This window comes from Eutrigla gurnardus, assembly GCF_963514095.1.
Source record: "Eutrigla gurnardus genome assembly, chromosome: 19".
Lineage (NCBI taxonomy): Eukaryota > Metazoa > Chordata > Actinopteri > Perciformes > Triglidae > Eutrigla > Eutrigla gurnardus.
Window position 1 is genome coordinate 13,878,117 of NC_139930.1, and position 11,767 is coordinate 13,889,883.

The following is an 11,767-nucleotide window of genomic DNA, read 5'->3' on the forward strand; positions in this document are numbered from 1 at the left end:
ATGCAAGTTAACACGTGTAATTTGTGAAAGCTGGAAATTTGAATGGATCCAATTTTCATGGAGAGAAGTTTTAGTGACCAGCCCGGTGGAATTCCCACACCCCAGCAGCATGCATCCAATTATTTTACCTGGCTGGCAGAGATCCCTCTGGGTCTCATCTTCAGTACATTATGACTGTAGGAAAGTTTTGTGGGCTCCCATAGACGGTGTGTTCTCACACCACGTTTTGTTACAATCTGATCTTATCAATGTTTTTGTCACAAGGGAGTTTATTTTTGTCACAATTGCCATCGCGTCGGGGAAATTGTCATGGACTTTTCAATCCAGGTCACTAAAAGACAAAACAGATGAAAAAAAAAACTTCTTTGCAGGAAAGGTGTGTGATACAGATATTGTATAAACAAACTTTTTTTCTATGAAATCCATCATTGGTTAATGTGGAAGAGGGTTATGGTGTTAAATGAAAAAGTTTACAATTTAGTACGGTTCTTGAGAGAAAGAAAGAAAAACATGTCTGACAGTACGACTCATTTATGTTGAGTTGGTTGTGAACCTAAGGAGGTGGAATATCCGGTATTATTTGTGCAGGAAGGTGAAAGTTTGTCAGGAGTCCCCAAGGCTGTTCTCACACTAGATGGAAAATGATAGCTTGGCTTGATGTGGATCACTGCAGCGTGGCGATTTTTTCACACATCAAGTCAGAACTAAACAAAAAGGTGCTAGGGATATGAAACCTCTCACGAAATGAATGTACTACCCTCCCACCTGTTGAAGGCCATATCTATCTATCTATCTATCTATCTATCTATCTATCTATCTATCTATCTATCTATCTATCTATCTATCTATCTATCTATCTATCTATGAATACATATAAAGTAAAGTAAATAAAATGTATATTATTTTATTATATTTATTTTATTTTGAAAAGTTTGACCAGAAGTGTCTATTTATAGCCACAGACGGTAGACAGGAAGTTAGCGGTGCGCGCTCGCGTTTTGTTTTGCCCTTGAATAACTCGTCGGACTTGCTTCATGACGAGTGTCATTACCTTGTTTTGCCCATCGTCTCCATATTCTATTAGGTATGTAAAGCTGTGTCTGTTTCCTTTTTCTAGCTAACCAAGCTACGACCACCAACGGTTAAAACAGAAGCTAACCAGGTGAAGCACAGGGAGCAGTTTCATGGAGAATATAGCATATAGTTAGCCAAATTAACTGACAGGAGAGCCCCCCCAAAAAGTCGCCTGCTAACGTTATCGCTTGCACCTGGCAGCGACATTTGTGTACGTGTACGGTGTTAGCATCACTGGAGAGAAGCAATGAAAACACCAACGGCGCCATATTGCACGTTGAAGTTAATAAAGTTGGTCGTGTGTCTCTCTACACGTCGACTATCTGTAAGTTTGAGTGGTTGTGTCTTTGTTTCAGGACCAGAGCAGCAGCGCCATGGGGTTTCTACTGTCTAAATCCATGGACGCTAACTTCACAAAGCAGCAGGAGTTCATGCTCCACAACGCCCGGCTGCAGGTGAGTCGAGGTGCACCCAACTGGCGAGACATACTAAAACACCCAACATGCTATGCACCTATGGTGTACTCCGTCTCCATGCACCCGGAAACATGTGGAAGTTCCGTCAGGTGGAACAGGGAAGTAGCGTTATGTTTGACCTGCTGTGGCTTTGATTGTATTTAATTTTTGTACGTTGTCTTGGAAAAAACAGCTGCATGTACTGAACGTACCATGAACATGTTGCACCTGTCAGTCAAGCCAGTTAGGACCTTAAATTAGGTCAAAGAGGGTAAAAAAAACTGTTGATGAAAACTTTATTATTGCTTACACGTACTAAAATCTGTTAAATATAATGACGGGAAACATGAAATAATACCTTTTTAATGTAATTACTACACCGCAAACTGTAATATCTCAGCCCATTCATTAATTTATTTTTCTATATGTCATCTTTCTTTCTTGAACCGCACAGCGTTAACACGAGGGTTAAGCTTCGCTTAGAATTTCCATTTAGATGCCACATGTTTTATTGCGCTCATTATCCTTTTTAAACAAAGGATTGTGTTTTTCTTCTACTTTTGGGGGGCCAATTTGTCGTGATTTATTTATGCCTGTAAGCTGCCGGTGGGCAGCAGGTGGGATGTGTTGCTGTCATAACACCAATGACATTATCCAATAGCACCCAAAAGGCTTGTTGTTTTCTGTCCCGTAATTTTCTCCCGCTGTAAACGCGGTGGAGGATGACAAATATTATTATTCAGTGAGGGCAAAGGTTTGGAAATTGGGTTTCAGAGCGCGGCCCTCGTTTGGGTCGTGACAATGACTCATGGTGAATATTAGGTACGTGATGTTTAAGCATTGCTGTAGTGGATCTACATTGTGTCATTAATACAGATAGTTTCATATTTATAATTCACACTTTGAATACACCTTTAAAAAGACATTTCTAAGATTTTATTAATGTAGATTAATTGACAGCTTCTCAGCATTTGGCTGAACAAAACGCACTGAGATGTCGACAAGTCAAACAAAAATCTTCAGTCTGTAATGGTGAAATTGCATCTTTTCATCAGATTCAATTGATAAAATTGACCCTGGCAATTTGAGAATATTGGCGAAGCAATGCCGTTGCCTCCCCGTGCATTAAGCTGTCAAGAGATGATTGCTTCCCAGTGTTTTCAAGTCACGTCATTCGATAGTTAATTGTTCCTTTCTGCGCTTTTGCCCTCATGGATTCTCAAGTCATCGGGGCTTTGTGTTTGAATCACGGTGGATACTGATGTGTTTGTATGACGCATGGCCAGAGGATGAATGGCAGCTGTGAAATTATCTCAATGCCGCTTTTGTTCATTTTAAATATTTAAAAGCGGTCTTGGCCACTAATAGTAGGTCTGTGCTTTTCCTTCACAGAACTTGAGTGGGTTTGAATGTGAGTGAGAGGTACGACCTCCCCACAAGCGATTGGATTTATTTGATTGCACTGGTTTTTGATCGCTGTGATCCTCACTTTCTAAAGATAATGGGGTCATTGTTATGACCGGATATCGAGCCTCGATATCTATCTGGTATCAACGTTTTAAATGATACCCGACATTCATCGTTACATTTTGTGTAACCAGCATCGGACTGCGCTTATGTGCACATCAGACATGTTGTTTTCACTAACTACATACCGGTAGTTATTTTGTAGTTAATCAACAGGCGTGTTTCACATTCACACAGCTCCATGACACATTTGTGAATCAACTTTTTAATGAGGATAACCAACATTTTAATCATAAGACAGGCAGGTGTGTGGCTAGAGTGAGCTACATGATAAGATGGCGATGGTTCGGGTTCAAAACTGATGTTTAAAAAAAAAACTTCCCAAAGCATCCCAAACGCATGACCCCCAAAGCTCAGTCATGACACACTGACGGTCATCAAGTTGTTGGCTATTGTTTTCACACATTATGCTGATTATACTCTGATTACACCTCCATCTCTTTTTAACTGCTTTTTATCTCCAATGGAATATTCTGCACGTGCAACTTTAAAATACATTTACATGCATGTGACTTAAGGGACAAAATGATGATCCTCAAGAAGTACCTTTTTTTTTTCTCCCCTTTTTACATCAAACATCCAGTATCTCTGGTGTACTTTCTGTTTTGTGACCCAGATGAGGAAAGGGATGACTTTGCGAGAGATGACGTCTCTTTCACCAGGTCACCAGAAACCCATCATTGCACATTTCCTGCTGCTGAGGGATTTAACAATGGGTTACTTCCCCTGCTGTCCTTGTAAAGGGGTCTGCTCAAAACGTGACATGACTCATTAACGATGGATCTTTAAGTTTGCTGTTGACCACTCATTGAGCTCTGCCGACTCCACAATTAGGGAACAAGCACCGTTGATTGCATTCCTGTAATTTCCCATGACACATTACTCGCCCAGTATGACACCGTCACCCCTTTGGCTCTAAAACCTTTGTAGCCTCCTCTTTCCTGGAGAGGGTAGCAGTTGTAGTCAGACTGGTTACAATAATTGATTCCAAGGTTTTTTCCCAGTGAACCGTTTTCATTTCATTTCTCGGGTGTACACAGAATCTTTCCCGTGTTCCTAGCAGACGATTGCTTCGTATTACATACACTATAAGTGACGTAGGGCCGAAACTACTTAATGTCTTCATTCGTTATTAATCTAATTTCTTTAGTTCTTTTATTTAATTTGCTCTCAAACACCTCATTTCACCTCCTTAAATACGTTCTTGATTGATTTGTAATTGTAACGAAAAGGGACCAGGAAAGAAACTTAAATTTTGCTGTTCACAAAGTGATTCAGCTCACCACAGTCGGTCTAACAGCATGCTTAAAAATCATATTAACACTAACAGAAGTGGCTTTTACAGTATTTTTTTACCTGCTAATGACGTCTCGGCTCAGTGATTACAGCTTTACCCTCCTGAGCTGCAAACGGCAACTTGACTGGCAGAAGCATACAGCTTCATAATTATTAGTCTTAATTTTACTTCTCTCCTTCTCCTCTTGTGACTTTTATTAGTCAAATACTCTACATGGTCACAGCGGGGGAAACATTTGGCCGCGAACTAGCTAACTATGGTGTTTGATTAGCGCTTGTTACAGTTTTTGTTAAAAGAATTGCTGTTATAAAGTAAAGCTGGATAAACACGAGAGGCAGCATTATCTCCGTTTGACTTCCGAATGTTGCAAACTTGAGCTTTCTGGGCAATGCTTTGTCATTATATGTTAAACCATTCCGAACAACTATTTTTAGTGTAGAATTATGAAATATATGCGTCCATCAATGAATAGCATCAATGAGTTTCTGCCTCCCAATTAAAAAAGTGTGAGCTTTGGCTTCAATGCAATGAAATGTTCAGCCATTAACACAAATATACAGAATTTTTATATATGGGCAGAAAGTCAGAAATCACAACCTTGCTTTTCCAACATGTTGTAATTTGTCACTCGCTTGCGTCATCATGCTGCTTTTAAAAAGAATTTTTTTGAACCTTTGCGTCATCAGCGAGTTAATTTCACATTCCTTAAGTGGATCTTTGACAAATTAACTTTTTTTTAAGGGTTGACATCTTTTTAATTGAAAATGTCACTCAGTTTGCTCAATAGCAGTCATCACGCAGGAAGCATGAATATGTGTGCGTGTAGATGTGAGTGAACGTCAAACAGGAAGCTGCAGACAAAAGATTCATCCGACTGAGGTTCAGCAGCAAGGACATAGGTGTCTCTGAGACTGGACTGGTTGTCTCTCGTTGCTTTGACCATGGCTTTGTCCCTCTGACTGCCTGTCTATCTCACTGCTTCAATTACCACGGTTATATAGACTAATATAAAAAAAAAACATTTTAGATCAACACATACCTTGGACAAAAATGTTTTTTCACCCTTAAAATTACCACAAATTACTCACTGCGTTCCCTTGAGTTCTTGAAGATTTTTTTCTCATGCATCCACACTGATGGGTGAATCCAGAAGCATCTGAAAACGGAGTAAATCCCTGTTGAACTGAAAAAAAAAACAGTGTACAAACTCACACAACTTGCGCAGTATAATCTAAGTCTGATATATCCAGTCACAATACACAAGGATTTTCACCTACATCTTACGATTTAAATCACTTCCTCCACTACCGTCTCCTGCACAGACTTGCATAGCAGCATGATGCGGTAGTGGAGCAAGTGTTTCAGCTCAGGAGTGAAGATTCTCCGTTCACAGAGGAGGCATGCAAGATAAACTGTGTTTTCTATAAGAATCCAAGGACCTTTGCTGCATGTCATTTCCTCTCTCCCTTGTCGTTTCTCTCTGTCTCTTTCACTATCAAATAAAGCAGAAATGCAAAAAAAAATGTTTTTTAAATAATGTAATAAAAATATATATATATGGAGATACTGTTACTTAATTAATCTTTGACATTTGCAGTATTAATGTATTTTGGTTGGCATAAATGCTGTAGTCGTTATCTTCGGTAATTTCATTAGTTAATTGTTTTTTTTCTGAATTCATAAAACAATTTCATGTTTCAAGTTGTACATTGAGAGGCACTCAGAGTGTCCATATTTGGTTTTAAAGGTCTGTTCCGCCTGATGACGTTTTCTATCTTTTCTTTCTTTCTCCTGTATGGTTGTGTGTGTGGTTGTGTGTGTGGTTGTGTGTGCGTAGATGGAGCGTCAGATCCTGATGCAGAACCAGATGAGAGAGAGGCAGATGGCCATGCAGGTCGCCTGGTCCAGAGAGTTTATCAAATACTTTGGGACTTTCTTTTCAGTGGCTACACTTGGACTCACTGTAGGGTGAGTGTTGTATATGACGGCTCATAGAGGAAATTAGATCCTAGGTGTTTTGCTTCACGTTTAGGATTCACCCAAAGGTGACCTCTGGTTTCTAACACTCATAGGAAGAGACCAGTCATAATGCAGAGCGAGAGAACAACTTTATCAGCTTGTGTGGCAGCTGTAAGTCTTCACGGCTTCAGTGTTAGCGTAGTCACAGTCTAGTAGTCTTTACTGGTGCTGCTCCATGTATGACGTTTTGTCAGGGTAGTCACATCGAGTTTAACTGTGTGAGAATCCACCAGTAGGTTGTGCTACAGAGAAATGACACATGAAAACTGAGTCACCGCTCGTCTGATTCACTAGACATTTTCCACAATTTCATCTTCTATATTCCTAGGAAGTATTTGCGAAAATTCCACAAAGTCAACATAATGGCAGATGAAATGTTCTTAAATCAAATATAAGTGTGTAGCCTAAATATTATTATAAAAATTCTAAGATGTTCTTCTCTTTGTCCCTACATTTCTTCAGTGCCCTTAAAGGAAAGAAACCATTCCTATTGGCTCCCATCGTCCCTCTCAGCTTCATATTAGCCTACCAGATGGACAGTGCCTATGGGACACTTATTTATCGCATGAGAGGTAGGACAAAGCTGTTATTATTATTATTATTATTATCGTCACACAATCAATGCTTTATGCTGGCAGAATTTTTTTTTTTATATTTCCCTTCTCAAGATCCACTGATTTTCAGCCATATTTGCTTCAACATCTATGAGAGCTGTTACATAGACATCCACAATGACCAACATTTATTACACAAAAAATGCCTTTATTACAAAAGTGCAGCCCTAATGCAATCAATTTGACATTATTATTATATGTACTATTTGAACATCTGTGTATTCCCAAAATATACCCACATGCCACTGCCATTTTAAGTCATTTTAGCTGTTTTCCATTAATTTAATACCTCTTATACCTCCCATGCCCAAATGTTTCGGCGGGTATCAACAACGTATGCAAATATATCAAGTTTGGTCTCCAATCATCTGTTTTATTTTTCTGACATTAGTGCTCGCCTGAAAAGGGAGAAACCCAATAATTAGTTACTCAGAAATACTTACTTGTTGGTTTCACAGACAGCCACTGACCACAGTATCACCATTTTTTCCCCCATTGTACCTTCAGGGGAGGCTGAGAGTATAATGACGTCTGAACATGACCGTCTGGACATGCCTCATGGGACGCCAACGTTCGATAGCATAGAGAAAGCCCGGCGCGCGAGAAGCAGCCTCGCCTCCTTCTTGGAGAAATGACGTGTTGGTTGTTTGAGACAAAATCATAACCGTCCAGGCGATGCATTTACCCATTATGCTTTTGTTTAGAAAGAAAAACTGCCTTTTTGACATTATTGAGTCTATGGTTTGCACTAATTCTTCATCATGGACCTTGAGTCAAATTCGTCTAAATATGAATGGATATAAACCATAACGGTGCTTTGGTTCTTATTGTTATTAGAGGTGCATCAGTAGCCAAACACATATACTTAAGCCAAACAAAATACTAATCGTATTTAGTAATACACTGTCGGTAGTATATCATGGAATGATATGAATATTTAAATGAATTACATTCAACCATTGTTACTATATTCACTCAGAGGTTTTTGTACACTGAGACTACAGTTATGTCCCACATCCAGACTTCATTACTACATACTAATCTATTACTAACATACTAGCCTTAATATACTAACAGGGAATGATGCAACATGAAAGCTGCTGCCTGTGTGTTAAACATCACAGAGAGACATTCAAATGTCCAGCATTGCTGTAGTATTTAAAGATAATATAATATATATCTATAAATGTTTGTTTGTTTGTTGGTTTTTCAAGATTTGATCTTTATAACCACAGTTTATTAAACCAGCTGCCGCCACTGTATTTCCTTTGTGCACTGCATAGTGGGGGAATAGTGTGCATCAACAGCCCTTTTGACAATCAAACAACAGCTTAGCGGTAGTATGTAGCATGGAAGTGGGATGTGGCGCATCTCTCAACAGGTTGTGTTTATGCTCGTTTGTTATGTTCTTAGTTAAAGCTGCATTGGTTGATTTTGACCACTAGGGGGCAAAACGACTTTTAAACACACTCACAGTAACTTAACGGTACAAAGTGTGAGGTTATCAAGGCCATGTGGCTGATGTTTTAGTAAACGGTTGCCTACTTGCACATCAGGCAGACACAAAACTACGAGAAAATCTCACCTGACATGAATAAATGCAATAATCACATGCTAGTTTGGCTCACAATCTCTGTGCTTTCACGTGTTCGATGCTTAACTTGTGGGTTTTACATTAGATAGATGTATCCTGCTAGTCAGGCAACCGGTACACTGGCTGTCAAAGCAATAATCAAAGCAGCAACAGAGTGATCAAGATTTCATATAAAAAATAATGGACACTGCAGACATTCGTCCTGACAGCAGAAGATTGTGATGACTCTAAACTGTATCACTAAAACTTTTGGTCATTTTTACTGAAACAGCTAATGTGTCGAACGAGTGCTAAGGAGCTTTAAACCATTGGTGTACCTGTAAGTTTTATTTTTATTGTCACCGTTATATTCAGTGGATGTAATACATTCTAAGGTGCTAATATTAATGCATTGTTTATTTACATTTTTTATTCATGTTTGACATCATGGAAACTATATTTGAAAATTGAATAAAAAGAAATATTGCCAACACTTTCTCTTCTCCAAACATATTTTTTAACATTGTAGTTTGATGCAAAGCTCTAAAGCCAATTATTGTATATAATATATATTTATGCCATACATCCCTTCCTACTGTTTGTCTCAAAATTATGACCTCAACTAGTGTATGAGTAATGTGCGCACTCACGCTTTACGTTCAACATATTCTCCTAATATCATTACAATAAAGAAATAACTCCCAAGTACGTCATTGTCATCAATCTAAATGACGTGAGTGTGTGTGAGGGAGGGAGGGAGGGAGGGAGGGAAAGCGAGGGAGGGGGTGGGGTTGAACGCATAGGTTGATGAGTGAACCAGTGACTAGGTTTATAGAGAGAACAAAAAGAGGGAATCAAAGCCTCCTCTTCAACACAAGACAGACAAACAGGAGCATCTTGTACAACTCCAGCATTTAGCAGAAACAAAACTCTCCTAACAGGAAAAAAAAAAAGCAACAACAAGGAAACTTAACGGGATTCCAAACCCTGATCAGACCTGAGGTGGAGCTCAGCTTGACCCTCCTGCACAACGCAAACCAGCCAACTGGTCCTGTTGATTCCAAGTGAAAATGCTGTGGAGATTGAGTCTTGGCGTGGCTGTGCTGTGCGTCAGTGGCATATGCAACTGTATGAAGGCTGATGTGATGAGCAGGTTGATCACGCAGAGGGACTATGGGGTGAAGCTGTGCGGGAGAGAGTTCATCAGAGCAGTCATTTTCACGTGCGGCGGCTCCCGGTGGAAACGCTCCACAGAGGGAGACAAAGGTGAGTCAATATTACTGCTGCTTTATTAATGCTTAATTTCTGTACACAAAAAAGGTGTATATCTGAAAATAGCGATACCAAAAACGTGTGTTTAAAAACATAACGGCTTGTCGTAAAATCTACTTTTTTACCATATGTTGAAACATGTCTGAATACCATTTTTGAAGAAAAGAAATAGATTTCCGCATTAATTCTGGATTATTAAAGGGAAGATAAAAGGGTCCACATGTGAGGAACTGTCACTATTTTCTTCTTTCTTCTTCTAGCAAGCCCCTATTACTGTAAATGGTGAGTTAGGCTGCCGTAGTGTGAATCAGCCAACAGTGGACAGTTGGTAGACAGAGACTGTTATTTCAGCACCATGGTCAGCTCATGTTTATCAATTGGACTTAAGTGATAACCATCATTCCCATGGTGTTATTTCTCCGAAAAAACTTTTTTTAAACACTGATCCGTTCATTAGATTTTTCTTATAAATAAAGGTGCATTTGATAAATGATTTACTGTAAGCTCAACTTGTTATATATGCATCCTTTTCTCCAGATCCCTTCCAGTGGGGTTCCCTCAGTGACGTTACAATGGAGGACAACCAGCACACCTGGCACTCTGGGGCAGAGCTCACAGCAGACGACCTTTCTCCTCTCTATACCGGCTCCTCGTACTCCCTGGCAGACCTCCTGGTCCATTACGCCACCAGAGGAGACAGGCAGCAGCAGCAGCAGTCGCCAAGTGACTCGGCTCCTCAGTCGTCCACAGTTTTAGGCAAGCAAGTCAGGAACCCGGCTGCAGCTGACTGGCCCGTACCGAGCAAGAAGAAGAGAAACTTCTCTCTGGGTGTGGCGGGGAAGTGCTGTAACCAGGGCTGTACCAAGAATGATATCGGACGCTTGTGCTGAGACGGGGAGGAGGAGGGATGGGTGATGGCAGAGAGGTTGTGGCAGGAATATGGTGTAGACAGTTGTGGAGGTGTAGGAGGTTAAATATGGATCAGAGTTCACATCTGCTCTTTAATAGGCTGTAGTTAGCCATATAATATTTTTATTTATTCTGCTCACTTGATATTTTGTTAAATTCATGTTCTGTATGTTTGGTGTGTCACCTTTTCAACATAATTGGAAATAAATTTTAAATACTGTGTTAATATGAAATGTTGAGCCGTATCATATGTTTATACTAGCACCGGCCAATATTGCGCATTAATGTCATTTAGGCTGTTGTGAACTTATTGCTGGCCTCTGTTCATAACATTACGTCTGCATGATCATTTTTCTGTTGACCCCCTGAGGACACTACTGCAAAAGAACAGACGAGACAATAGTAATAAATACATTTACACCCCTTGCACAAAATTAATTTTTGGTCTAAATGCAGAAATCATGTACAAAAGCTGGTTGACTGTGGGTACAATATGAGGAGGCTTTGCGAAAAGCAAACCACATTTAGATTTAAAAGTAAAATTTTCATGTCCATATTACTACAATATGTTTTGTTTAAGTATAAACACGTGGAATATACTACATATCCATCTTATTCTTATTATTCAACTAAACATTTACATCTGTCTAGAGTAAAAGTAAAGTAAATCAGTGGACAGAACCAGGCTTCATGGCGTTCACAACAAAACTCCACTTAAACGAGTGGAAAGAACGACCAGTTAAATCTGGTTTAATGTGCTCTGTTTTCTTAATGACATTAAAATAACTGGAATGTGTGGTTTTGAGTTTCAAAATGAAAAAAAAAAGATGATGATCCACAAGTTGGATTCTGTTCAGCGACTGAGTTTCCTGAGGTACAAATACATGACAAATCCCCTCCAGTCAGTAACATTTGGTGCAGTTTAAAACATTTAAATAAAAATAAAACCCATTTGTGGCCGACACACATACTCAACATATACACAAGCTCTTCAACAACTTTAAATGGGTGGAAAAGTGACCAAAAG

At 39.4% G+C, this 11,767-nt stretch overlaps 2 protein-coding genes across 2 annotated transcripts; both read left to right on the plus strand.

The window, feature by feature from the left end:
- The first annotated feature begins 945 nt into the window (after positions 1-945).
- Positions 946-9,052, plus strand: plgrkt (plasminogen receptor, C-terminal lysine transmembrane protein). The gene is made up of 5 exons (XM_084034646.1): positions 946-1,084; positions 1,431-1,529; positions 6,191-6,321; positions 6,835-6,944; positions 7,494-9,052. The coding sequence occupies exons 2-5, from the start codon at positions 1,449-1,451 to the stop codon at positions 7,619-7,621; spliced, it is 450 nt and encodes a 149-aa protein (XP_083890772.1). The 5' UTR covers positions 946-1,084; positions 1,431-1,448; the 3' UTR covers positions 7,622-9,052.
- Positions 9,053-9,204: 152 nt separating this feature from the next.
- rln1 (relaxin 1) lies at positions 9,205-11,658 on the plus strand. The gene is made up of 2 exons (XM_084034645.1): positions 9,205-9,825; positions 10,369-11,658. The coding sequence occupies exons 1-2, from the start codon at positions 9,630-9,632 to the stop codon at positions 10,719-10,721; spliced, it is 549 nt and encodes a 182-aa protein (XP_083890771.1). The 5' UTR covers positions 9,205-9,629; the 3' UTR covers positions 10,722-11,658.
- Positions 11,659-11,767: the final 109 nt, after the last annotated feature.

Excerpts from the sequence above, each read along its gene's own strand:
- plgrkt (XM_084034646.1), top strand. The coding sequence starts at position 1,449 with ATGGGGTTTCTACTGTCTAAATCCATGGACGCTAACTTCACAAAGCAG. Across the intron at positions 1,530-6,190 it reads TCCACAACGCCCGGCTGCAG|ATGGAGCGTCAGATCCTGAT; the intron begins GTGAGTCGAGGT and ends GTGTGTGCGTAG. Across the intron at positions 6,322-6,834 it reads ACACTTGGACTCACTGTAGG|TGCCCTTAAAGGAAAGAAAC; the intron begins GTGAGTGTTGTA and ends ACATTTCTTCAG.
- rln1 (XM_084034645.1), top strand. The coding sequence starts at position 9,630 with ATGCTGTGGAGATTGAGTCTTGGCGTGGCTGTGCTGTGCGTCAGTGGC. Across the intron at positions 9,826-10,368 it reads CTCCACAGAGGGAGACAAAG|ATCCCTTCCAGTGGGGTTCC; the intron begins GTGAGTCAATAT and ends CCTTTTCTCCAG.